General features: G+C 56.1%; 1 protein-coding gene across 1 annotated transcript; it reads right to left on the bottom strand.

The window, feature by feature from the left end:
- Positions 1-1,271: 1,271 nt before the first annotated feature.
- Positions 1,272-26,801, bottom strand: CYTH4 (cytohesin 4). Its single transcript, XM_016223294.2, has 13 exons — positions 26,783-26,801; positions 18,631-18,713; positions 17,858-17,922; positions 16,591-16,657; positions 14,896-15,014; positions 13,646-13,726; positions 12,207-12,319; positions 10,181-10,329; positions 5,853-5,964; positions 4,367-4,443; positions 3,934-4,005; positions 3,445-3,599; positions 1,272-2,158 (listed from the first exon to the last, which is right to left on the bottom strand). Exons 1-13 carry the CDS (start codon positions 26,799-26,801, stop codon positions 2,086-2,088), a joined length of 1,185 nt encoding a protein of 394 aa, XP_016078780.1. The 3' UTR covers positions 1,272-2,085.
- Between the last annotated feature and the right edge of the window lie 368 nt (positions 26,802-27,169).

Genomic DNA, 27,169 nt, shown 5'->3' with positions numbered 1-27,169 from the left:
ACCTCAAGTGATCACTGGAGCCAGCCTGTGCTTGTATCCCTCCATAGACAGGGAACTTATTACCTGTCTCCCAAGGCAACAGCTCTTCCTCTTCAGACAGCACTGCCTGCCTGGAAGATCTTTTGCCTTTCCCCAGCCTTGGCAGAAACAGCTCACCCCATCCCTGCCCTGAGGAAGCCCTGTGGCAAATCTAGCCCCTGGGGACATCTATCCAGTGTGGCAGCCTCAGGTGTCCTGAGGGTGAGGGTCCAGGGCCCTCCAAGGGCCCACTCTTCCCTGTCTGGCCCTCTTGCGTTCTGCTGGGAAGGTGATGAAGTGAAGGGCTAAGGTGGGGGTCAAAGATGGCAGATGTGGTCACAGAGGGAGAGGACAGAGCCCACTCATGAGGTGGATCATGACTTTTATTCCCTCTTTTGAGTGGTTCATGCTGCTCATCCCAGAAAATCCCTGATTCCCTCTCAGTGAGGGGGGAGGAGCTGAGGACAGAGAGGGGACGGGAGTGGACTAAGATCACACAGCCCGTGTATGGCAGTGGCAGAAGAGGACCTCAGGCCCCATGACCCCCAGACCAGTGCTCCTCCGACCCCTGGCTGCCCCTTCACGGGCCAGTGAGGTGGCAGAGGTGGTGCCCAGCTCCCAGGCTGGCACATGGTCTGTGGAAGCCCTGAAACGTCCTGCGAGGCCCCCTCCTGCAGCTGCCCAGCCTCCGTGCAATCTCATTCCCAGGCTCTAGCACACTCCCAGGGGCGGGGGTCTCACTCTACCAGGAGCTGCCCCATCCTGACGCCGTGGAAGGTGTGCACATAGCGTGGGGGTGGAGGGAGGAGAGCTTGCCTCCCCTCCCCGGGGGAACCCACCTAGCTCCTGCTCCCACTCAGGCTGGCGGAGGCAACCTCATAGGCTGCTTTCCTGCAGAGAACTTCGCTCCAGGGGCTCCCCCAGGACCCGAGTGAGGGGGTGAGAAGTACTTCTGAGAAAAAGCCTGTTAGAGGAATCCTCCTCCAGGCTGGGGCCTCCCTGGAGACAGGGCCACCTGCCACGCCAGTCTGCTGGGAGTTCAGCTCGGCTCCCCCTGGTGCTGCTGGTAGAGGGTCTTAGGATGCGGGGAGCCAGCTGGGCTGCCCCTCACCACCGAAGGAACCCTGCTCAGTGGTCTCGAAGGGAAGCCTTGGCTGAGACTCTGCCATGGGCTTCTTTTCCACTCGTTGATTTGGCCGCTGCCTCCAGGCAGCCCTCCTGGCAATCACACCCATAAAGCTCTCTCTTCTTGGCTTCTTGGTTATACCACCAGTCCTGCTTGAGTACTTCTGTCTGGAATGTTCTGTGCCATTTTCTTGAGGAGTCCTGCCTGCTCCTCCCCAGAAATGGACATCCTGAGGGTGGAGCCCACTCTGCTCTTGGCTCCCCAGCAGTGTTCAGTCCAGAGTCCTCTCCAGCTTAGTAAACAAGTGCAGACATCTCCAGCTGGAAGCTCCTCAGGGAGACCTGGTGCAATCCTGTCCTTCTGCCTGGAGGAAGCAGTTTGAGAGGAGGGAGGCAGCCAGCTCACTGACTGCTGGGACCTGAGGGGGCTGTGGCTCCCCTCACTGGGTGGAATAGCAGGGAGCACAGAGCCAGAAGGCCAAAATATTCCCATCCAAACATTGTAGTTTTCCAAGAACCAGAGGAGGAATGAGACTGGGGCAGAAGGCACACAGTGCCTTGGACATGGAGCTTAGGAACCCCACGGCCCCTCCTATGGGGAGGACTGAGAGTTTCAGAGTGCGAGGAGACATTCACAGAAGAGGAAACTGAGGCCCAGAGAGAGAACAGGGGTCCGGTTCTGGGGCTGGTGTCTCTTCGTCTGCTTCCTCAGGCCTTTTCTGGCAGCAGCTGGGTGCCAAGGGGCCTCACTGCGGGCTCTGGGCCTCAGCTGTTCCCATCCACCCTCCTTAGCTCTGCCTTCCCCTTCAGTCTGCTTGAATGGGGGGAGGGGGTAGATGTCTGCAGGCCAGGGAAGGGTGCCCTGGACTGGGAGGTGGGTCTCCAGATGTCATAGTCATGGGGTTTCTGGAATGCTTGGCCCAGCACCCCCTCTAATGAAGCTCATTGCTTGCTGGCAATCTTCTTTTTCCGAGCAGAGACCAGGTCGTAGAAGGGAACGCGGGTGATGCTGGCTCTGGAAGGAGAGTAGGTGAAAGGATTTCAGGGCTGAGCTGGCCATTGAGGGGGTCTTATCTCCTATGGCTTGTTATAGGGGTGTAGGTTTCCCAGGAAGGGGTGGGCCTGTCCCACTGCGGGGGGAAAGGCCAGATGGCCCCAACCGGGTGTGTCTAGCCTCGCTGGCCTAATTCAGAGGCCCATGGGCAGGGCCAGAAAGAATGAGCCTGAGAACTGTCCCCAAATGTCCCTGGAATCCTCTTCAGGCTCCCATTAGACTTGGAAGGAGGTGGAAAGAACCGGGATGGAGTCAACAGACCTGCTTGCTGGGCCTGGCTCTGTCCCTCACTGGCTGTGTGACCCTGGGCAAGTCCCTCCCCTCTCTGGGCTTCAGTATAAGGGATGTGAGAGTGGATTTGAACTGGCAGCTTAATAGAGCTGCTGCAAACCTTGTGGGAAAAGACCCTTCAAGTCCCTGGGACATGACCCAGGTCCAAAGACTGCTCTTATGTCTTCCTCTGGCCTCCAGGAGGCGCCCTTGCCTGCGTCGCCCCACTGGTTCAGAGTTGAGATTGTTATTCCTGCCCCTCATCTGCCCCTGCCTCTGCATGGCCTGTCCCTCCATTGCCCCTACACAGTAGCTTCTCTCACCTGGCCACATCCCTTCTCTTTTACCAGTCTGTGGCTCCCTTGTGGCACCGAGAAATCCAAGCTTGTTGCCATGGCAGCCAAAGCCTTGCCATCCTCTGCAGCCTCATCTCCCACTGTTCAGCCCCCACAGTTCCCTGTCCCTGCACAGCCAGGCCCCTGCACTGCCTGGCATTGCCAGGCCCCACACTGCCCAGTACCAGCCACCCAGGACTGTGGGGTGCTGTCCACATAGGCCACACCCTGACTTGCTCTCTCATCTTTGCCTGCACTGGTCCTTCCACCTGGAAAACCCTTCCCTTCATCTCTACTAGGTCTTTCCAGGGCCGCTTTGGATCCTGATGTCAACTACAGCACCATCCCCGAGCACTTTCCACGTGTTGGGCGCTGGGCAAAGAGCTTTACATGTGACATCTCACCTGCTCCTCCCACCAGCCCCAAGAAGTTGGTGCCTCACTGCCCTGTGTTCTGGGCCTGGCATTGTGCTGGCACAGAGGAGGTGCTCACAGAATATGGGTGGGAGGGAGTTGCATGCCCGAAAAGGGAGAGAGAGTCTGGAGTTGTCCTCCTTTGCAGGCAAGGAAACAAGGCCCGAGAGAAGCAGGGGCTTCTGGGAAGTGACGGGAGGCCCATCGCTAGCAGCTGACCGTCCCTTACCGTATGGCCTCGATCCATTGGTCCCGCTCCTCGGCGCTGGAGGCCGAGATCCGGTAAGACTCATGCTTGCCCTCCACCACCTTGCCGTCGCCATCTGTCTTGCAGGCTTTGATCTTCTGGCCCCGGCAGCTGGGGTTGTAAAGCTCCAGGCAGAACTGTGGGGAGGCAGCCAGGTGAGGGCAGGGCAGGAGTGGAAGGAGAGGTTGGCTGGGCTGGGCTCTCCAGGAGGCTCAGAGAGGACAAGACCTGTACCCCAACAAGCAGCAGCACCCCTCCACTCCACCCCAGGCCTGCTTCCTGTGAGACGAAGGGGCAGGCAAAGGGTACACGACCTCAGGAGGGAGACGGAGGCAACCCTGAGCCCCCTGGTAGGTGTGCTGGGCCTGGCCTAGCCTCCTGGAGAGCCCAGCCCAGCCGCCCTCTCCTCCCACCCTGTTTTAGAAATTCCCCAGCCAGTCCAGCCTCCCAGGTCCCCACTCCAACACCTACTGGCTTCTTGGGGTCGTCCACCTTCTGCACCGAGAGGTTCTCAAGGGGTATGATTCCCCGTGGCTCCTTGTCCTGCAGGGGAACAGGAGAGGGGAGGTCAGGATCAGCAACTGGAGCCTTGAAAGACTGTGGACAGGGGAGTGAACTTGTAGGGCTCCCCAAACCCAAGAGGAGTGCCCCTATCTTCCCAGACTCTGTCCAGCCCTAGAGGGGGAGGGGGAGCAGCACCGAGAGAGCACTGGCTGGGAGTTAGGAGACCCAACTGAGTCCCTGGGCCCTTGGCCCAGCCCCTCCTCCTCTTGGTAGCTCAGTTTTCCCCATCTGTAAAATGGGTGTGGAGGTGGGTTGCGTGATCTCAAAGGGGCCCAGCTCCGTGAGGGGACTGCTTAGTGGGGGTGCAGAAGGGTGTAAGGGGCGGGGCGGGGCAGCTCACAGTGGTGAACTCAAAGTAGTAGAGGCAGCTGTCCGTCAGGATGAACCAGCGCCGCTTCCACGTCTTCACGCGGCCTCCTGTATGGGGTCAGTGACAGAGTCAGTCCTCCTCCCGGGGCCACCGACACTCCCTCCACGGAGGACCAGGACCTTGGATGCTTTCCCCCACCTGAACCCCCAACGCCTACCCTGCTGCACTTCCCCCAGATCTATTCCCTCCTTACTCAAAAATCTTAGCTGCTCCCGCCACCCCCATGCTTCCCCTGAGCTGCCTGACCCAGCACTTGAGGCTCCTCCGTGAGCAGGCCCCAGACAGTGGCTGGTCACTCCGTGAGCTTTTCTGCCCCCCTCCCCCGCGGTCCATCCCTTGGCCTGCTCCCTGCCTGGCGCCGGGCCAAGCATTTCATCTTTCATTTGCCAGGCAACGTTCTAGGGGGTTTACAAAAATATTCACTTATTTATCTCTAGAATCACCTACGAGGAGATCAGTATTAACCCCACTTTATAGATGAGGAGACCAAGCCATCTGCTCAGGGATTCGAACCCCGGTGGGCGAGCTCCGGAGGCAAGTGCCCGGCCGTTTTGCTGCAGTTTACCCTCCTAGTGATTATTTATCTTCCCCATTTCACAGCTGCAGAAGCCGAGGCTGAGCAACGGGACCAGCAGCCCACAGGCGGGGGAGCAGGGATCTGCGGCTTAGAGCCTCCCCAGGCCCGAGAACATTGGGCTGGGCAAGAAAGGAGGCAGTGTGGGCTGTGGGAGGAGAGGTGCCGGGCTCACGCAGGCACCCCGGCCCGGGTCCCCGCTCCAGCATGTGTCAGGAGGCCACCGTGCCTGGCCAAGCCGTCCCTGCTGGAGGCGTCCGGCAGTGTGAGTGGGGGCGGGGCAGGCGGCTGGGTCCTGCGGTTCCCCCACCAGCTCCTGCAGCTGCTGGCCCCCCACCGCAGCACCCACCACAGCTCCTGTCTGCAGGCCTGAGGCCCTCCCTGCCCCCATATGAGGGGAAGCTCCCCTGAGTCACATCCTGTCCCTCTGTCACCAGCCCCCCTTCCTCTGTCCTTTGGGGACACCCAACTCTCTGCCCACCCAAATCTGCCTTTTGCTGGTTGCGTGGCCCTGTGCAGGTGCCCTGACTTCCCTGGACCTTAGTTTCCTCGGCAGCCTTTGGGAAAGAGAGACAGGCTGCAGTTGAAGGGTTTGTCTGTGGATCTGTCTGCATTTGTCCCCCCTTCCCGCTTGTCCTTCCCCTTCCCCACCGCCCCCTTCCTTCTCAGGACAGACAGATGGAGAGATGGGGCAGGCAGACAACTGCACTGGGAGTCAGACCTGGGCCCGGCTCCACTCCACCCCGAGGCTACATGTCAGCTTGTGTGTGTGTCCGCCGTGCGCCCAAGTGCGCGGGCATGTAAATGCGTGTGCTTGTATGTGCCTGCGTGTATAGCTGTGTGCCCAGCGTGCCCGAGCTGCCTGAGTGTGTGCTGTCTCACCCAGCTTGAGCAGCCAGCCCTCGCGGTCAGGGTTGAAGAAGGTGTGAGTGAGGTCATTGCCGTCGTCCTCAGGAATGGAGAAGGGCTCGCTCTTGATGCTGTCGAAGAGGTTCTGCCCGAGAGAGGGAGGGAAAGACCTGGCTGTAACGTGCGTCCCACCCTGGGGCCCGGCCTTGGCCTGACCTGTGTGGCCTCAGGCAGGTCACTGGGCTTTTGGGCAAACTCTTTCCTCTCCTCTTAGCTCATTGTTGGTCCCTGCGCTTCTCGGCGAAACTCTCCGTGGTTCTCCCAGGCCCACTCGTGCTCCCCTGGCCCCGCTATGTCATGGCTCCCCCAGTGCAGAGCATGTGCCTGCCTCACGCAGGGCCCCCATGCTGTCAGTGTGTCAACCTGTTTGCTTGCTGCTGCTGACCTTCCCAAATGGGGAAGCTCCTCTAGGGCAGGCCGGGGTGTCACAACCCCAGGGCTTCCCCCAGGGCCTGGCCTAAAGCAGGTTGGCAACTGTTTCCTGACTGAATGCATGCTGCTCACCTCCCAGCCCCCTACCCAGAATTCCAGCCAGTGGCATGAAAATGTCATGACAGGGTGGGACAGGAGCACTGGCTTTGGTATCAGGCTGTCTGGGTTAAAATTGCAGCTTGGTCGCTCAATGGCTGTGTGACCCTGGACATGTCCCTCAACCTCTCTGAGCTGCTGTGCCCTTATCCCATAAATGGAAAGAACGAGGCTGAGTGGCCAGGGTTCTGGGGGGTAATAAATAGATTGCACAGAGGTCGGAGCCCTTCTCCAAGTCAAGGGAAGGTGTGAGGAGGGAGGAGAACAGCCCCCGCTTGCACTCTGACCACCAAGTGCTGCTCTTACGTCAGATGAGCGAATTGAAGACTGTCACCCCTGTGTCTGAGGGTGTTGGAGACAAGGACACTTGGCTGGCACCTGTGTGCCCAGACACATGTTCAACAGTGCATGCATGTGTGCGCATACACACATACATAGAAACACATGCACATAGAAACACACACACAGAAACACACTCACACAGAAACATATGCACATAGAAACACACACACATAGATACACACTCTGGGGCACAGCGGCCAAGGTCAAGGCCTCCTTGGCAACACCCTCTGCTTAGGTGCAGCCCCAGAGACTTCAGGTGCACCGTGGGTGGGGGAACACGGAGGAGCTGTGGGGAACTGGGACTGGTCTGGCTGAAGGAGACGCTCAAGGTGAAAAGCTGACCTTGGCTCTCAAAGGCAAAGGCCTGTTCTGGGTGGGCTCCGGTGGCGGGGGTGGGGGTTCCGGGAAAGCAGATTTCAGTTCTCCACGGAGGACTTTCTAGCAGTTAGAGCTGCTGAAACGTGGAAGGAGCAGCCTTGTAGGGGGATGAATGCCTTGTCCCTGGAGCTATGCAAGCCAGGACTGAGACCCCCCTTCGGGCGAGCTGTGGCCGTTGGTGATGGGTCACCCCTGTGTGTTCTGGGCCCTCTGGGCCCTTCGTTTCCTGCATAACCTGCCCAGGCTTCCGAGTATTTGGGAAAACATTCCAAGCTGTCTCTCTGCTTATTAAACCAGACGCGTGCTGCTTCTCCGTCTCTAAGATAATTAAATCATTTCTTTCTGTTGCATTTGTGTGCGCTGCTGTTCAGATGGTTTCCTCAAAATTGTAAATGAAAAATCTCGCAAGTGCTGCTTGATTCCCCCAAAGTTTTAGAAACGGTGTTTGCTTATTAAAGGTCTTTTCTGAGCTGAGTGCTGGGGGGAGGGGCTGAGGCAGGCTGGAGGCAGGTTTTCCTGGGCTGGGCAGGGGCACCTTCCTACCGTGGACACCAGAGTCCCCGGGCTCAGCCTGCCCCTGCCGTGGTGGCTGAGCGTGGGGAAGAGCGGGGACCGTTGCTCTTTCTGGAGCCCCTGCACTCCCTGGAGCAGCCGGGAAGCCCCGTCGCTCCTCCCACCCTGCCCAGCCTGGCCCTGGGAATTCCCGAGAGGCCCAGGCTGATTAAACGAGGGCCCGCGGCAGGAAGGCCTTGTCAGCAAAGCGGCTATCTGGAAGGCTGGAGAGGCGGGCAGGGGAGCCTCCACGATGCCCACTGGGGGCCTGGCAGCTTCTGCGGGCGCCGTATCTGTCTGCACATTCTGCCCCCACAAGGAAAGCCGCTCAGCTCACTCACCCACATTTCCTGTGCCTTGTAAATACCAGCCCCGCCCCCTCACGAAAACACCCCTGCTCCTGCCACCACCAAACCACTGCCCCAAGCCACAGCAGCTACCTATGAACAGCAAGGACCAGGGAGGGACCGGGTCTGTGTGGTTCCCTTTGTGCCCCTGGAAGCTTCTGGATTAATTAGCCCCTCCAAATAATCCAGGCCCTTTGCTGAACACCATACCTTTCAGCACTAATCCTCTGAGCTGGGAGCTCAGAGAGGTCAAGCCACATACCTAATGTCACACAGCCAGAAAGCTGGGGACCAGGACTTGGATGTGGCTTGACCTCTGAGCATTCGGTTCTTTTCCCTGCTCGGTCCCTGCCTCTCTTGGCTGCCAGGGAGGATAAGAAACTCTTCCCAGACCTCCCAGGCGGAGTTTGAAGCTAAATAGAGATAATAGACCAGAAAGCCCTAGGAGTAGAAAGTTACAAGCGCTATACAAATGCAACACATTGTTATCAACAAAAGCCTTAAATTGAGAAAAATACCCAAGGAGGGAGATGCTGAAAAAGGCTCACTGGGGGCCGAGCTGTAATGTGGCACCTGGAAGACTAGCGCCGGCTTGTCATTAACTCATTAACTGCCAGACAGAGTGTGCCCAGCCTCCTGCCACGAGGACCACAATGAGATGAGTCAACAGTTCTCAAGTGCCTTTTATGTTTCTGGCATTTTACTAAGAGCCAGGGTGTTAAATTATTATTCATTATTCTTAACCGTGGCCTAAGCCACTGTTTAGAGCCTGTGCTATGTCCCTGGCATGGGTGATGCCCTTTACATTTAAAACATTTACCACCAGAGAAGCTCTGTGACGCAGGCGTCTTTATCCCTGTTCTGTTTGAGGAAACGGTGGCTGGGAGAGGGTGAGTCATTACCCAAGGTCACTCGGCAAGCACAGGGGCAGATGGGATTTGACCTGAGCTCCCCACCATGGGCAACTTCCCCTTCTGGGACAAAGAAGGGTGGAGGCTAAGGGCCCTTCTCAAACAAGGAGGGGCACCAGAATCATTTCAGACCCCCCCCCCACTTCTGCGGGTGCCAAGCTGGGAGCGTGGGGTTCACACTCTCTCCCCCCTCCTTCTGGGCTCTGACCTGGAAAGGACTGAAGCTCCCTTGAGCTCTGGGCCATCTCTGGTCCTAGAAACGAACTGTCAATTCATTTCTGCTGAGCCAGGCTCTGGATCTCACTCCAGTGTTTACAAAACTGCTCTTGGCTCCCTGTTGCCCATAGAAAACAGGCAAACTCTTGAGGCTGTCATTCAAAGCCCTGGACGCTCTGGTCCCACTTGTCACCCAACACTGTCCATATGCACCTACAGCCCAGCCATCCACCCTGGACTCCCCTCCGTTTCCCAACCAGGCCAGGCCTGGGATCTGGCCACTTCCTCTTTCTGAAGTGTCCTTTCTCTACTTCTTTGGGGAAACTCCTATTCAACCTTCAAGGCCCAGTTCAAAAGTCACCTCCTCTGTGGAATCTTCTAGGATGACACCTTTCCCCTGCCCCCAGGAGAGTGATGTAGTATCCTCTGTGTCTCCATGGCTGTGTTCCCATAGCTAGCATAGCATGAATGACCCAGGGTTGTAATTCACACATGTATCTGTCATCTTCCCACCAGACTCTGAAGTTGGTCTGGGCAGGGCCTGGGTTGATTCATCCCTGGGTGCTCTGTGCTGGGCACAGGGCCTGGTCAGAGTGGCAGGGGTGGGGGCTGTTTGATGAGGAGACGGGGGGCCCTGGTTCTGCCCAGCCCTGGTGGAAGACCTTAGTTTCCTCCCTTTTGAAGGAGGGAGGACTTGGGCACAGCGTGAGGATTTTCAGCTCTGACACACTAAGAATCTAAGTACCTGGGATTCCACGAAATAGACTTGGGCTGCGTGAGGTACCTTTCTGGATGATGTGAATGATGGGAGCCAGAACTTGAAGTCTGGCAGGACCTCCTGGGTGGGCTATCTCTAGACATCCTTCTCAGGGGAGAGGCCACTTGGGAAGGGCCATCTCGGGATCAGCCTCTTTCGTGGTGGTCTCTGTCTCAAGGGTCATCTCAGAGGAGCCCCGCTTGGGCCGCCATCTAAGACAGTCCCCTCCCAATGCCCAAGGACTGGGCTGGGCGAGGCCATGCCCCTTACCCGTAGCTGTTCCTCAGGCAGGTCGCTGCCATCGTTGATGCCACGGTTCATGGACACAAAGCGCTCAAAGGGCGGCTTGTCCCGGACGTTGGGGTTGTGGAGGCTGGTGTTGAGCATGATGATGGAGAAGGACAGGACGTAGCAGGTGTCTGTGGGTTGGGACAGCGGGTCAGAGTCCTGGCCCTGGTCCCTCTCCCCTCCTCTGCCCTGACCCCTTCTAGGGATCAAGGATCAGCCATCTCAAGGGCCCAGAGGTCCACCCTGTCCCCCTGGCTCGGCAGTTGAGGCCTGGCCTCCCTTCCACTCCTACTGGACTCCCTGCTCCAAAGAAACTCAGTAGTCATGTCCGTGAGCCCTCAGTGCCTTCCCAGCCCTGAGCTTGTGCACTTGTTGGGTCCCCTGCCGGGCATCCCTCCCCTTCCCTTTTCTACCCCTTCAAACCCTCCTTCTCTTACAGCTCCAGCCCTCCTCCCGCGGAGCCCTTCCAGCCCCCCTGCCCACTCTGTTCTCTGCCTTCCTGGATCTTAGGAACACTTATTGTTGGCACCGCTGTTCAGGGCTTAGTCACATGCTGCTTGGTAATCTGACTGCATTGTGGGGCTTCTGGAGCCAGAGCTCCTGTTCTCTGATTCAGACGTCCCCATGCAGGGCAGGGAGGCTGGGCTGCTGGGCAGAGCATTTGGGAGAGAAGTGACTGCTGCTCGGGGGTGGGGGGTGGGGGGGGTGGGGGGGGGGGTACCCAGAGCCAGGGAAGTCTAGCTATGTCCCCAGCTCTCTGGTTGACCTTGGGAAAGTCCCTGACCTCTCTGAGCCTCTGCTTCCCCATTTGACATTTGGAGGTTTAACTTTGAAACAGCTTCATATTCTAGGACTTTGATGATTCTACCTCTGATGACGGTGGCACCTAATGTTCGGGCTCACCCTGTGCTAAGCTCTTCCCATCCCCATGACAATCCTATGAAGCAGGTATTGTCACCGCCCCCATTTTACAGAGGAAACTGAGGCACAAGGAGGTTAAGTTACAAGCCCAAGTTACATAAGAAATAGTTGGACTGTGATTCACATCTGATGCTTTCAAATTCCTTCCTTCCTACAAATATTTATTGAGTACCTACTAAGTGCTTTGGGCTGGAAAGTAGCTGGTGCCTATCTCTGATATGGTCCCACCCTTGTGGGGCATTTAGACTTGTGGAGCTGGCAGATAACAAAACAAGCAAACACTAAAATCATGTATAACTGGCAGCCAGGGTGAAGGCTCTGTAGAACTTGTCCCTGGAGACACAGCCTGAAGCAGTGTCAGTAGACAAGTCGCCTCACCTCTCTGAGCCTGTACTCTACGCAGGGCTGAGAGTACTGCTGACTCAGAGACTGGCTGTGGGGATTAAATGACTTCATATGGGTAAAGCACAGCACATGGGGAGTACTCAGTAAATAAAAGTGGCTATTGTTGTTATGGTAACTTCAGATTCTGAGAAGAGGCCAGGATAAGTCTGCTAAGATGTTTTCTCATCCGTGCTGTGTGGGGAGTATGGAGAGCTGACCTTTGTTGATATCCCTCCATGTTTCATTGCCCCCTATGTCCTGCTCAGGCTGTTTCATGCTTCTGGGCCTCTGTTCGAACTAGAACTCCTGCCCAAAAGGCCCTTTCTCCCCTTGACTTCCTGGAGAGCTCTTATTCATCCTTCAAAATCCCATTCAGACTCCACTGCCTCTGGGAAGCCACCCTGGACATGCTGACTCCCCCATTCCCGCCCTTAGGTGTGCCTCTGCCCCAGTGCCCTGTGCCATCATTTCCTGCCTCCTCTGCCCAGGAGCATGCCCCAAGGCAGCTCTGCCCAACAAGTACCCAACAGAGGGTCTGGCACAGGGCTGGCACTCAGTGAGGGCTTAGAATGATCTGGGCTCCCAGAGTCTGGGTACTTGCAGAAAACCAGAGGGGGTGGGGTAGCCATGGTGCTTTGGGAGGCAGATCTGTGCCTGGCGATGCTGCAGGGGTTCCAGAGCCCAGCTCCCCCCCCACTGGCACCTGTGGACTGGAAGACGCCTGGGTTGCAGAGGCAATATCGAGTGGCAAAGGTCTCCATCATCCGGTCAATCTTCTGGGCCTCGCCTGGCAGCCGGAAGCTCCACAGAAACTGCCTGGGGGAGGAACGGGGCCGTGGGCGGCAGGGTGGGTGGGGCTGTCAGGGGGACCTGGACAAGCCTCTCTGCCTCTCCCAGGCTTAGTCTCTTTATCCCATAGATGGGTGAATTGGAACGTGTTCCTTAAGCTCTAGTGGGATTTGTACTGGCAAATACCAGGCATGCAGGAGGTTTCTAAGAAATGCCCCCCCCCCCCCCCCAGAATACAGCTGAGTTCATGCTGCCCTCTGCCTGGAGCCTCTGCAGGCCCCAGGTTCTACAGCACCTCCTGCCTCGCTGTCAGGTCCTATGATTTGACTGTGGGACCCTGGGCCAGTGCCTTCCCCTGGCTGGGACTCCCTTTCTTGGAACCTAAGCTTCCAGCTCTGGAAGGCGAGGATTTCCACAGCTTTAAATTCCACATCTTGAGGGCAAGGGCTGTTCCTGTTCCTGCCACATCTCTTTCTGGGCCTCGCATAGACGCCCAGGTACTGCTCCAAAAAGGCTTGTTGAATGAGTGAATGAATGAATGAATACTGGAAACTCGCCCTCTCCCCCAAAGAGCATGGTAGTCGGAGGGAAGGCCACATTACCCGGATAGTGGTGGCTTCTTTCTTCTCTGCCTTGAAAACTCCTATTCACCCTTTAAAGCCCAGCTCAAATGCCCCCTTTTGGGAGCCAGTTTCTCAAGATTTCCTAAACACTTACTGTGGGCCCAACTCCAAGCACTTTCTCACTTAGTTCTCATGACTGTATGAAGTTGGTACTATTATTATCCCCATTTTACAGATGAAGAAACTGAGGCACAGAGAGGTTTTTTTTTTGTGTGTGTGTGTGTGTGTGACTTGCCCAAGGCCACACAGGGGACAAATGGCAGAACTGGGATATGAACTTAGCAGTCTGGCTCCAGAGCTTGTGCTCTTAACCGATACACTACAATGCCTCCCATAGTTGTAAATATGAGTAGGAACAATAATATTCGAATTAGAAAATAATAATGATGCAATGCATGCTAAGCTGTGTTAATAAAATAAATAGCATAAGCACTATTCTGGAAAGTAGTGGCAATGGCAGTAATAACAGTGACAATGATTACAATGATGAAATGTTATTATAGCGATGTTGCCGTATACTGATTCCAGGGGTAGCAGCAATAATGAACAGTTGCTGTCCAGGCAGTCCACGCCAATGGTCTCGCCCAACCCAGTGTGGGGCAGGCACTGTCATTCATTCATCTTTGCTCCCGACGCTTTGTGCTATCAGCCATGTGGCTTGTGATGCCTCCAACATCCCCCACCCTGGCTGTGCCACCATCGAGGGCCGGGCCCTGGACCACTCACTCACCTGAGGGCCTGGACGAGGTTGAGGTTGGCGAACTCGTGGCAGTCCACAAAGGCCTGGAGGACCTGCAGATTGATGGGGTCCCTGGGGAGGGGGCAGAAGGGAGGGAGGGATGCACTGGGGAACTTGCTGGTACCTACCTCCTGGAGGGGATTGAGGTGGGGGAAGAACAGGAGGGGACAGATGTCCTCCTTCTGGATCCAGTCACTATCTGGCCTGCTCACAGCTATCTGACCCCACAGCAAATCCCCCCCATGTGCACAGCATGCCCTCCCACACATGAGCACCCCTCCCTCCCGGCTCACCAGCACCGCTCTCACCCGGGACAGGAATCTGGCTTGGGAGGGACTTCCCCTGAGTCAAATCCTTCCTCTGTCACTGCCTGCCTGGTGACACCACTCAAGCCACTTGACCTCCCCAAGCCCTAGTGTCCTGATCTGCACAATGGAGACAACTGTGCCAACCATGCTGCTCCCTCTTCCCAGCTCTTAGACGGGAGGTGCTGCCCTTCTTGCCACCTATGTTCCCTGCTCACTCGGGAGAAGAGATGTGTCCTCTGGGGAGCCTGGGAGGAGGGCTGCTAGCTCGCTGGCCCAGCTCCACCCTGGTCCCTTACAGCCCAAGACCCCAACCCAGCGTCTGGAGGGGTCTTCTCAGAGCACTCCTCTGCCCAGAACCCTGCTGCGGATCCCCACCTCGCCGCCTCCTGCCTCCTCCCTCCTTCCCTTGCTCTCTTCCAGTCTCATCAGCCTACTGTGCTTTGTGCATGCTTCTGCCCTGGGGCCTTTGCACGTGCTGTTCCCTCTGCCTGGAATGCTCTTCCCCTAGATGTCTACTCTGCTCTCCTTGAAATTTCAGTCAAGTATCACCTCTCCGTGAGGCCATTCCTGTCCACACTGAAGCCACAGCCCTTGACCTGCGGTCCCCAGCGCTCTCACCTCCTTTCACTGCTTTATTTGTACTCCAAAGAATTTATCATTTTCTAACACGTTTTACATATTTGGGAATCTGTCTTCCCCACTGGAATGCACCTCCCTGAGGGCAGGAGTTTCATCTGTCTTGATCGCTGGTGTAAATCCAAGGCCTAGAACAGTGCCTGGCATAGGGTAGATACTAACAAATATCTACTTGTTGATGAAGGAAGGAGGGAAAGAGGGAAGGCACTCCTTCACTCACCTGCACACGCGCATATACACTAACCGAGCACCCCGAGCACCCTCATTCCCTGCCTCCCTAAGGCCCCGGCCCCTTACCTCTCCCCCAAGTAGGTGCCAATGGCCGTCTTGTTGAGGCCCTCGCCCTTGTACAGGAACCGGGCAATGTCTTGGGCATTGGAGGTCAGCAGCTTGTGCTCAATGAGGTACTGGATGCCCTGGAAGTGGAACAGAGCCGTGAGCAGCCCCCGCGAGCAGCCAGCCTGGCAGGAGGAAGGGAGGGAGCCCCTGCGGCCAGAGCCCTGTGGCCTAGCATTCTGGCATTGGCACACACTCTTCTGGGAAGTTGTGCCCCTCCTTTCTTTAAAAAAAATTTTTATTGATTTTTAGAGAGAGAGGAAGGGAGAGGGAGGGAGAGAGACAAACATCGATGTAAGAGTGGAACATCAATCGGCTGCCTCCTGCATGGCCCCTACTGGTGATCGAGCCTGCAGCCTGGGCATGTGCCCTGACCTGGAGTTGAACCAGCAACCTTTCGGTGCACTGGACAGTGCTCAACCAATTGAATCACACTGACCAGGGCATGTCGCTCCTAAATAAAAACTGTCTTTGTAAGGTGGTGAGTTTCCCATCACTGGAGGCGTGCGAAGAAAGATATGCTTTCTGCAATGAACCAGGTTTATGCCAGGTACTCCCCAGGGTTCCCTTCAGTCTGATTCTCTGATTATATGCTTCAATGATTCTATTGATTTAAAATTTTAAGATTCAATGATTCAGCCATTCCTTTTGTCCCCTTAAAGTTCACATTATTTAAAAATAGTGTTTCTTTTTTTTTTTCCATACAAGTAATCTGTGTCCATCTCATAAAAATTAGAAAAAATAGCAAAATCAAAAGAAGAAATTGCCCAAGTCCTACCACTTGGAGGTAGACAGGAATTTGAAAGGTTGGCCCCTGGTTTTCTATGATGGTTCCTTCATGTCCTTGTTCCTTTTGGAGAAAGAAGCTTCTGGAAGATGGGGGACAGTTTGAGGGGGGCTCTGAAGGACAGGCAGAGGGTCCTGGGGACCCCTCAGTGAGTGGCCCTTTGCAGGTGCTGGGGCAGGGGCGGTGAGTTAGTCTCTGTGTGTGGTCCCCAGGATGGGGGAAGGGGTCTGATTTCTGGGGCGGTGGGAGGTGAGTGGGTGTGTGATACTGTGGACCTGTGACAGGGAAGGGAGGCAGCTGTTGAAGCCAGAGCAGTAAATTTCCAGGCCCCCTTGGCTGCCCTGCCCTGGCTCCTTTGTGTGTCAGCCGTGGCTTCCTCTGTCTGTGCTCCTGCAGGAGAGGAGCCCACAGCACCTAGTGGGGGCAGGGCTGGCGGCCTGGGGGCCGGAGTTGCTCTGAGACCAGTGGGGTTGGGGAGGGTGCCGGGATGGGGAGAGGGTAGGTGAACCCTCAGTGCTCTGTGCCCACACCCCAGATCTGGTTCCCTGGGCCCAGTGACTAGAAGACACTTCTGGAGACGGAGCCCCAGAATCTAAGGGGAGGAAACAGGCCTAGTGCCCAGGGACTCCAAGTCCATGGACATCACAGACCCCACCCCACTTCCTGGCTCCCACCTCATGTCTGGGGCTGCTGTGCTGGGGGTGACAGAGCCCCCAGCCCTGACTGGACAGGATGCCGAGCCCTGCTGGGTCCCAGTGTCCTCGTCTGTAGGGTGGGTAGTTGTGTCAGTTGAGGGAACAAGAGGACACTATGAAGGTGCCTGGCATGCAGCAACCCCGGCCCCATGGCCCGAGCCCCCCACTGCCCACCTTCACAGGGTCCATGTTGAACTTCTTGCGCCCAGTGCACAGCTCCTTCTCCTTCTGGGCCAGCCGGCTGTGGGCAGGAAGATGTCAGTGCGGCTGCCCCAGGACCGGGGCACCCTCTTCCAGCCTCCAAGGACCTCAGACACCTTGAGGATTCCCCTCAGCTAGAGCCAGTATTCCCTAGGGGCCTCCAAGGGGGGGCTGCCCCAAGCCTTGTGAGTGTGAGAAATGCAGGGCCTGGGCTCCCCAAGAGCCACCTCACCAGACTTTCCCAAGGGCCCAGCAGCATGGCCTTGAGAGCCCTCCGGGAGCACTTGGGGGCCTGTGCTTGGAGTGTGGGCAAGATGACCGGAAGGCTGGGGGTGAGAGCACAGGTGGAGCCAGCCTCCTGGTGCAAACCCGCCCCACCCCTTGCGTCAGAGCCACTTAGAGAGAGTCGCTTCATCTCTCTGGAACCCAGTTTCCTCATCTGTAAAATGGGGCGACATCGCTACCTGCGTCCCAGCACTGTTGGGAGGTTAAAGCCCTGAAAATAGCTGGAGGTAGGTGCTCTGGAAATGCCATGCGTTATTGTTGGGGCCTGACTAGGGAATCTGGAGAGAGACCTCGTGGGAGTTTGTGGGCGTGTGCCTGTGAGCACTTTTGTGCGGGGGCTAGACAGGCGGAGATCAAGGCGGCAGAGGGCTAGGGGTGGCAGTGGCAGGGTGGGCACTTCCTGGGACACTGAATATAGGAGTCAGTGCCCCGGGGCCCTTGGGGATTATGTAAGGACCAACCTTCTCATCTCACAAGTGGGGAAACTGAGGCCCACAGAGGGGAGGGGAGCAACCCCAGGTCACAGAGCCAGTGGAGTCTTCCCATAGAAGGGGCAGGTGAATGGCACCCTGAGCACGGAGTGAAGGGGACCAGCCTCAGCCCTGCCACAGGCCAGGCTCCTGCTCCCCTAAGGCCTGTGGCTTCCCTGTCCCATCCGTCCCCCCGCCCATCCCAGGATGCTCCTGGGTAGCAGTTGGTCAAGGGGCGGGTCAGGGCGTGTTGAAGAGACTTTGGGTGAAGAAGGTGGAGGGACAGGGTTGCCTCTCAGGAGAGAGCTCCGGGAGCAAGGAGCAGCCCGCCCTGCTCCTCTCTCAAGGCCGCTGCCCCCTGCTCCTCCCGGGCCCCAGCCCTGACTTCACCAGGGCTCCGGACCAGGCCCTGCTAATTCATGATGTGTGACATCCTTAGGAAGATGCCATGGCAGCCTCCCGGGGCCCCCTGGCCAGGCCCTCACCTCTCCTCTGTGGTCTCGAAGCAGTCGATTTGGGCAAACACATCTTCGATCTCATCCTTCAGCTTCTGTGGGGTGGCGGGAGGAGGGGCACGACTAGGGTGAGTGGGGGGGGGGGCAGAAGCTGGGATAGAAAGAGTTTCACAATCCTCTCCCACCCCCACTCCCACCCTGGGCATGATTCCCAAACTGATCTTTCCTGACAGACCCCCTCCCCAGATCTCTCATAGCCTCCCAGCCCCAGACCAGACTATTGCTTCTGTCTCTACTTTTCTTCCACCATCTCCTGACTTGGGGGACAGTCCCCAAGCCCCCACCCTATTCCCGGCCTTCCCATCTCCCCCCTGTGCAGCTGTAAAGTCTCCTGCCCTCTAGCCAAGCCCCCCTGCCAGCCCTCGTCTACCAGCGGCCATCTCTCTGAAGCACACTGGTGCCTGCCCTGCTCTGCTCAGACTCCAGGAGCAGAACCAGGGCCTGCCTCAGAAGGCTGTTGAGAATCAGATGTGCTGACGTCGGAAAAGCTGGTGAACTGGCAAATTCCGGGCACATATTGGTATTATGTTGACCAAATGATCCCCATTTTAGGGGGGATGAAGCTGAGGCTTGGCACGGGGGCGAGAGCTGATTGGAGCCACTGAAGTGGGAGTAGAGGCCACCATGGGATGAGTTGCATAGAGCCGCAGGGGTTCTGCACACAGTAGGGTTTCAGGGTGTGTTGCTGTGAACGTGTGTGTGGACTCACATGTGTATTTGTGAGTGTGTGAGCGTGCACTCACCTGGATGTCCTCCAGAAGCTGCTTCCGGTGCCATTTGATCCGCTGCAGCTCCTCAGTTTCCCCAGTGCTCAGCTCCCCTGGGTCTGGAGAGAGAACCAGTGGTCACTGTCCCACTCACTGCCCACCCCCCTGTCACTCAGCTCCTGCCACACTGGCTAGCTCTCAGGGCACTCTTCCCTCCAGAAACCCATGACTTGCTAGCCTTTTTCACTCAAGCCTGGGATCAGGTGTCACCACCTCCAAGAGGCCTTCCCTTGACCACTCTATCTAAGTCAGCCCCTCCCCACCTTTCCCTCCTACCCAGCTTTTTGTTTCTCCTACCCTCCCAGCACAGATGTCCTGAAATTATCTTGTGTACTCACATCTTTTCTATTGCATTCATTACACTCCATAAAAGCAAGTACTTCAACTGTTTTGTTCACTGCGGCATCCTCAGCAGCTAAGAAGAGCCTGACGCACAGCAGGAACTCAATAAAATACCTGCTGGAGGCATTCATTCTTCCCTGGAACTTTCGTTTATTCTTTTACTGGATCACTTATTTATTCACTTATTTACTTGCACAACTAGGAAGTGGTATATCATTTTGCCTCATACCCCACTGGCCAGATGTAGTCACATTGCCACACCTAGCTGCAAGGGAGGCTGGGAAATGAGCCTGTAGTAGGGTGGTCCTGACATCCTTACTATGGTGAGACAGGGAGACTAGATTTTGGGGGACATCTGAATTTCTGCCCAGACGCTGAGGCTCAGAGAGGTGAGGTGACCTGGCTCAGGTCCCACAAAGACAAGTTCTTGAACCAGGGCTGACCTTGGATTGAGCTGACTCTAAAAGCCCTTTCCACTTCACCTGAAAATGAATTCAAGGAGATAAGTGTGTGTTGGTCAGAATTCTGTGCAAGGTGCTATGATGATTCCCACACTGGGTCAGCTGGCCTATCTCTGTCCCCCACTGTGCTTCCTGTTCCATCCCCAACACTCTCCTAGTCAAAATCCCCATGGACTCCCCATTGTTTGAAGAAGTCCTCATCCTGATCCCCCACAGTTTCCTTGGTCTCTCCAGCCAGGCTTCTCCCCACCATTCTCAACCAGAGCCTGCCAGTCCAGCCTGCCAGCTGCTCACTGTCCCCTTTGTCTAACTCTCAGTCTCACTGCCCCACCTTTGCCTGTGCAGCTGCTCCGCCCACATGCCTTCTCCTGCTTGCCTATCCAAATCCTCCCTGACTTTCAAGTCCCAGCTTTGGGAAATGTCTGGTCACGTTAACTAAAGGCCTTACACAGATAGATAGGATCTGTCCTGAATGAATGCAGAGAGAATATCAAGTCTATTTCTCTACTTATCCGTCCTGTTGACTGAGAAGCTATCTTGGACTTTGAGATGGAAGCTGGGTATTGAGATGGCAGGACAGCAAGCTAGAAGGAGCCTGGGCCCTGGGCAACTGTGTGGAGAAAAGTCATCATATTTACCTCGACCAGCAGCTACCCTCTTGGACTTTTCAATGAGAGAGAAATAAGGTTTGAGAATGTCTCAGTCACCGTCATTCTCTTTGTTACAGCAATCAAACCTGAAACTTAACCAATACAGTGTCCTTATCTGGGAATCATGACTCATAACCCTTACCTAGAGTGTGGTTGTCAGGATTAAAAGAACTGAAGTTTGTTAAATACCCAGCAAGTATCTGACATATGTTAAGGGTCCAACATGTATATAATGGATGCTATGCTGTGCCATACAGCTCTCCTCTTCAGGTCCAAGGTGCTCATTCTCTAAGCTTCTGGGGATTGCTCAAAGCTGAATGCCTCCCCAGAAAACTACCTCAGTCAAATGGAGCTGCCTCACCTAAGGATATGTCCCTCCCAAAGGTCAGCCACAGCAGAAAAAGTCAAGACCCCTTGCCTTGTTTCTGGACCTGAACCCGTTTGCAGACCCAAAATCTATTGACTGAAGAAGAGGCTGTGTCCCCAGAGGGAAGGGTCTTGCAACACTGTGGCAAGTATAGTATATGATAATGATCTCCTTGGCCAAGCAGCTTAGATGTGTCCATCTGACCCTTCAAGTCATAAAGTCAAGTGAGCCCAAGAGCAATTCTTTGTAAGTGGTTCACCTAGGAACAAGTGTGAGCAGAACCAGAGGACTCCAGTAAGCTCCATGGACAAATGGCCTAGACCATTGTGCCATCCACTGCTATTGCACCAAGCCGTGTCCCTCGGCTCACACCATGTCTGCATGGGTGGGTCCCTTGTGACCTTCTGACAAAGGAGAAAAATGCCTGAGCTTGGTTCCAGGATGGGTGGCTTGGTGTTTAGGTACAAGTGAAAACTGGATAGCTATGGAACTATAGCCCTGCTCAAAGGTGTTCTGGAAAGACAGTGGTGAGAATTTCTCCCAGGGGACAGGGCTTTGGGCAGGGCATCCATTTCATGTGGAAAGAGAAGCGTTGGAAGTAAGAATATACATGCATTCGTGGGCAGTAGAGGGCAGCTTCACTTCTTGGTCGGGGGCTAAAAAGAAGAAAGATTAGAAGGTTGGGAGCAGATAGATCTGCGGAGAGGCAAATGGACGGCCCTGTGGGAGTGGGCACAGAGTGGGAAGGTTTTTGTAAAGCACCCTAATGTCCCCCAGCAGGCCCCATCACAGGAGAGGCACTAAATCACCAAGCAGACAGAGTGACTCGGCCAGTGGATGGCCGGTCTCTGATGGCCAGCCCAGCGCTGGTACAATGGCACATGAATGAAGTGGCCGGGTGGCCTGGGCAGAGGCTATGGGGAGACCCATCGCCCAGGCTTCCTGAGCTCCTGCCACTGCCAATATCTGACTTGCCAGCAACAGAGACCCATTGTTTCTTGAGAAAACCTCCCAGCAACTTGGTAGCAAGTTGACTATCTTGGATCCCATCTATTCTGCAGAGGCCGGCAATCTGTCTGGGCCGGAATCCACACACGTTCTGTGTTTGGTGGCCTTTCCTGCCGCAGAGCCTCGGCCAGCATCAGTGTCCAAGGGCATCCAGAGGGCTTGGTCCTCTGACGCAGGACACCGCATGGCGTCGCATTAGACCGAGGGGCTCTCTTTGCAGTAAAGGAGGTGTGGGAGGAGCATGTGGCATGGGTCCTGCTGGTCCTCTCAACATTCCACCACAAGAAGATGCTGGCCTGGTGGATGCTGGCCTGCTTGAAGGTGCCGCTGAGGTGTCAGCTTGGAGACGATGGCCTGCTTGGATAGGCACCGCCCTCCACACCCTAAATCAATGACCATTAGATGGTGCTTTGGCCCCAGTGGGTAATCTACACAGATCCAGGAACAAGGAGGGGGAGGGGCTCCACAGCCATCCCCTAGTGACTCACTTGGAAGTTTTCCTTTCTGTTCCTGCAGCTCTGAGCTCTGCAGGCCTAGAGTTCCTGGTTTTTAGGAGGTGGGGGAGGTGGCCCTTACACCAGGGGATAAAGCAAGAGTTCCTTTAAACTTTAAGCTCAAACACACCCACTTCATGCTTCATATAAATTGTGTCACTTAATCCTGACAACTCTGTGAAGTGGATATTTTTTTAGTTTAAGACACTGAGGCTCAGAGAGGTGAAGTGACTTGCCCTAAGTCACACAGCCAAGAAATGACAGTGCTAGGATCAGAACTCTGATTTGCAGGTACCCAAGACTATGTCCCAGGATTCTGCAGCTGGGGGAGACATGTGGGGATGGAAGGAATGAGGGGCCATCCATGTGGAGACAGGAGCAGGGACACGGCAGGGAGGCAGCACTGCAGGCTGGAACTCCTGTCAGGAGTGGGAGGGGGACTGAGTGCCATCGTGGAAAAACCCAGCCACCTCTAGTTGACTTTGGGGTGAAAGATCAGACTTTGTTTTGTTTATTTACTTCCTATTGTCTTCCTGTCAGCTGGGTTGTGTTTTGAAGTAGGTTCCTGGCTGGGTACACCTGCTGGTGGAGGCCATGTGATTCCAGAGGGACTGCTTGGAGAGAGTCCAGGCTGGGTTTTGGCATTTCTATAGACAATCACCAATGTAGACGGTCAAGGGGTGAGCCATGGGCTCCCATGGCCACACACACCCCCTCAGCTCCAACCCCCCCAGGAGTTTCAGACCCAGCTATCCCCCTGGGCACTGGCCATCATCTTGTTTGTCATTTTGAAGGAAGTCTTAGAATTTCCCTTCAGTTCTTCCTGAGTTCCCTGGGTCTGGGATGGTCCCTAAGATATCCCGGCCCCATGAGTCTCCTTTCTGTTTGCACAGCCCTCACCCTCACTCGACCACTGGCTCCTGCCTTTGGGTGATGCAGGGCCTCCCCATGGCTCCCTGCCTCTACTCTGCCCATCCAATTCAGTCTCCCATGGCACCCCACTGTCCTGGGGATAAAGACTCCACATTTTACTGGGCCCAGTAGTCCTGCTGATGCACCCCCATCCTCACTTCACACTGTACCCAGCCCCCTGCCCTAGACTTGAGGCCTCTCTGGCTACCCTTCATTGGCTCTCATGTGCTCTCTCCCTCGCAGGCCTTCGCATATGCTGTTCCCCCGTGCCTAGGATAACCTTCCTCCCCCTCTCTGCCCAGGAACTCCTCCTCTTCCTCTCCAGCCCCTCTCGGTGCCTCCTGTGCTCCTCTGGGCATCGTCCTCTCCCCGCCTCCTTCCCACTCTGCAGCAGGTCTGGGATCGTGTCACCGCTCAGTGACCAAGCGAAGCCATTGGTGAAGGAAAGGCATGCTAGTTGAGCACCTACTATGTGCCAAGCCCTGTGTGCCCTAGGTTCTTCCCATCCACTGTCTCCTTTGAACCAGACAACAGCTCTGGAAGAAGGAAGGCATTTCTAATCTCATTCTGCAGACGAGACACCCGAGGCTCAGAGCAGTTAAATCACCTGCCCAACATGACACAGCTGGAAGGTGGTGGAGCTGCAGTTCACACCCAGGCCCCTCTGGGGCTCTGAGGCCTCAATGCTGACGTTAATCACCCAAAGCCAGATATCAGTATGCAAACCATCAAAACCCCCTCAGATGCTAACCCGGGTTCTCTGGCACGGTAGTGGGGGCCGTGCCTGTGTTTGAGAATGAAGATAAGGCTCAGGATGTCGCCTACAGTCTGAGCCCCTTTCCCTTTCTGGTTAAGAAATAAAACAAAGCCAACAGCACAGAGCTGGGGACACTGAGGCACGGGTGTGGATGGAAGCAGCTTTCCCAGGACAGTGGGACCACGCGGAGGGAGTGGGGGGCTCTTTGCATTTCTCTCCATACAGCTCCTTTGTTGTTTGACAGGTAGATTCAGGGATCCCCTTGGTCCACAGTCCCCTCGGTCCACTCTCCTCTCGGTCCTCTGTCCCCTCTGTCGGGCCCTGCCCCCAGCAGGTGGCAGCTGGCCAAGTGCATTTGAACCCACGGGACAGTGCTGACAGCCCCTAGACTGCAGCACCCAGCGCGTGGTGTACAGGCGCCTCTCACCTTTCACCTAGTTGTTAAAAAGTGGGGGTTTCTTCCCATTTTAGAGTCGAGGACACTGAGGCTCAGGGAGTGTGAGAAGGACAGAGCCTGAGCGTGGCAGCCTCTGATTCCAGGCCTGTTTCAGACACTGGTGTGGCTCACAAGGGGTAGGTTTTTAATAATAATAATAATAATAATAAACAGTAATAAAACACAAAAATTAACAACATGACAATAACAACCATCACCCCTAGAAGCTCTGTTTACTCCCCACTTGGCTCTGTGCTTTCCGCAGCTCCCCAAGGCCACTTTTAGGCTCTGACCACACCCACGCCCGGGCTGGGGCTGCCCTCTGCACCCCCTGCCCAGCGGCTGTGTGTGGCCCTTGCCCGCCATCTGCCCCACTCCTCCCACTTCCCCTTTGTCCTTCCTCTTTCCCATTGTATTTTTAGAAACCATTCTGCTTGCAGCCCTGCTTCCAGGACAGCTGGCCTGGCTTCCCCTTTTCCAGGGCAGAGGGAGGCTGCTGTCCTGGGGCCTGAAGGGCAGAGCATCCCAGAGGCTGGTGGGAGGCCCCTGGGGCAGGAGGGGCTGCCTGGGGGAGCTGCTCCTGCCCCCGCCAGCCCTGTGGGTGCCTGCAGCGTGTGGCTTCCTACCCACAGCTGAGCTGCCTCTACTCTATTTTTAACTGCACCGGCCTCCATGCACCAACCCCGTGCTGTCATTGGTCAGGTTGGGGGTTTGTTGCCTGGGCCTCTCACCTCTCTGGCAGGCCGTGGGGAAGGGGCCTGACCTGCTTCTGCATGTCACACATCCATGGTTAGAGGAGGAAAGGCAGCCCCAGGGGGACTTTAACCACTGTCCTGCCCATTGTACAGGTGGGAAAACTGAGGCCTATCATGACCACTGGCAGGTTGGTACAGAGCCGGGAACTGGCTGACTCCAAATCCCCTTTTAGTTTAGGTCAGGCAGGGTAGGGGACCAACCTGAGCTCAGAGACGTAATCACCTAGCCATGGAGATGCTTTGGTTAAGACCCAGTCTGGGTAACAGAGGAATGATCTTTCCTTTCTCCTTCTGCTTCCTCCAGGAAGTCTTCTCAGATTTCCCTTGCTCAGGTGGAAAGAGTGGCTTCCTCCCATGCTCCAGGTCTGAGCCCATTTGCACATCTGTCCTGGGTCATTGCCCTGCAGACATGTCCCCCTCTCCACCATCAGCAGCTCCCCAGGGCTGTCCCCAGCACTGCCCAGCACAGGGCCTGCCCACCGGAGGACTGTTTATAGAATGAATGAGCAGATAGAAGGACCAATCAGTGGAGGCCTCAAACCCGCCAGCAGCCTGCTTTCATTGACCTCAGTGAATCCATTTCTTTCCCGGGCTGGCATCCTTGTGCCACTTGCCCCCGTCCCCAGCCCAAGGTAACCTGGGCTCTCTCTCCTCTCAGGGACTTGTCCCTATTCTGCCGTTTATTGGCACCTGAGTTTGGGCAAGTCAGCGCCCTCTCCGGTTTACCCTGATGAGCCTCGTGCTCCTCATTTGATCATGGGGACAGGCATCCCTGTAGCTAAGGACCTGTGTAGGTGAAGACTCCCAAGAATGAAGTGATAATGACGGAAAGGCAGGTATGGGGGGAATGGCTTCACTGTCTCATCTGCCCTCGCACCTGCCGGGTGACCCTGAGCCAGGCGCTGCTCCTGGCTGGGTCTCCTCTTGCCCAAGATGTGTTTACTGACCCGTGCTGTCTGTGAGCCCCCTGCCCCGAAAGCTCCCAGGAGAAGCCAGGGGTCAGGGAGAGAGCACTGGGCAGGGAGTCAGAGGCAGGGAGTGACCTGCAGGGCTGTCTCCCTCTCTGGGCCTCCTTGCTCCATCGTAAACGGGGAGGGGCGGGGTTTGCAATGGATCTGTGGTTCTCTGGCTGTGGGGCGAGGGGTCCCCAGGCGCAGGTCAGGCTGCTTCATGCTAGGTTTGGTTTGAAGAAAGGGCTCTGTTGCTAACAGGCCGGCACCGTCGGGGCCTGGGGATCTGGACAGCTCCAGGCAGCCCTGGTCTCCGGGACCTCCGGGCAGTGCCGGAACATTCTGCGACTGGGGGCAGAGGCTCGGCCCCTCTTCTCTGTCTCACAGAAACACAGAGCTGTTCATCTCTTCCATTCCCAGTGCGCATCCTCCCTCCCTCTTTCCCTGAGCACACGGTCCTGCTTGCTGGGGATGGTCTCAGCTGCCTGTTCCTGGCCCCTCCCAAAGGCCAAACAGGGGCTTCAGGGACTTAGTCCCACCCAGACAGGGTCACAGTGACCAACACCATCACCTTCAACACAAGCAACCTTTCTCAGTCCCGGGCCTTTGCACGGTCCGTTCCGTCTTTCTTTAGGTCTCTGCTCCTGAGGCCTCTCCACTACCCTCTCCCACCCTCCCTACCCTACTTTACTTCCTTCATTCTGCTTGCTGCCACCTGACCTAGGACATGAATGTGTTTACTGCCTGTCTCTCCTCTGGAATGTAAGTTCCTGGGGGTAGGGGCGGTGCCTGATTTGTTCCCTGCATTCCCAGCCTGGGGCACGGCTTGGCAGCTGGCCTGAGCCCATAAACATGGGTTGCATGCTTCTGCATGTCCCGCCTGTGTTACATCTGTTTGCACACTGATTCCTGCCAGGATCCTGAGACACAGACACTATTAGCCCCATTCTACAGAAGAGGAAACTGAGGCCCGAGAGATTGGCACCGGGTGCTTACCTGGGTGGCACAGGTCCATGCTGAAGCCTCCAGGGAAGGTGAGCACTGCTCCCGTGAACTGCTGACCCAGCTGCTGCTCAGCCTGGCAGCCAGAGATGTGTCACCTCTGCTACAACAGGCCCCTTCCCGCTAGCCCTGCCCCGCCTCCTGTGGGGAGGAAGTCCTGTCCTGCGGGGTCTGTGCGTAGGCTCTTGACGTAGCAGCAGCACTTCCTAAAAAACAGAGTTTCAAGTCGCAGGCTCTCTTTACCTTGTGGGTGTGAGCAAGGGAGGGACAGAGGCCAAAGAGAGAGGGAGAGGTGGGGAGGAAAAGAGAAAGACAATGGGACACACACACACACACACACACACACACACACACACACACAGGAAGATGGTCACCCGAAGA

The sequence above is a fragment of the Miniopterus natalensis genome, chromosome 2 (genome assembly GCF_054644295.1).
Source record: "Miniopterus natalensis isolate mMinNat1 chromosome 2, mMinNat1.hap1, whole genome shotgun sequence".
In the NCBI taxonomy this organism is placed as follows: domain Eukaryota; kingdom Metazoa; phylum Chordata; class Mammalia; order Chiroptera; family Miniopteridae; genus Miniopterus; species Miniopterus natalensis.
The sequence above is the reverse complement of the archived record's forward strand: the minus strand, read 5'-3'. Positions and strand labels throughout refer to the sequence as shown.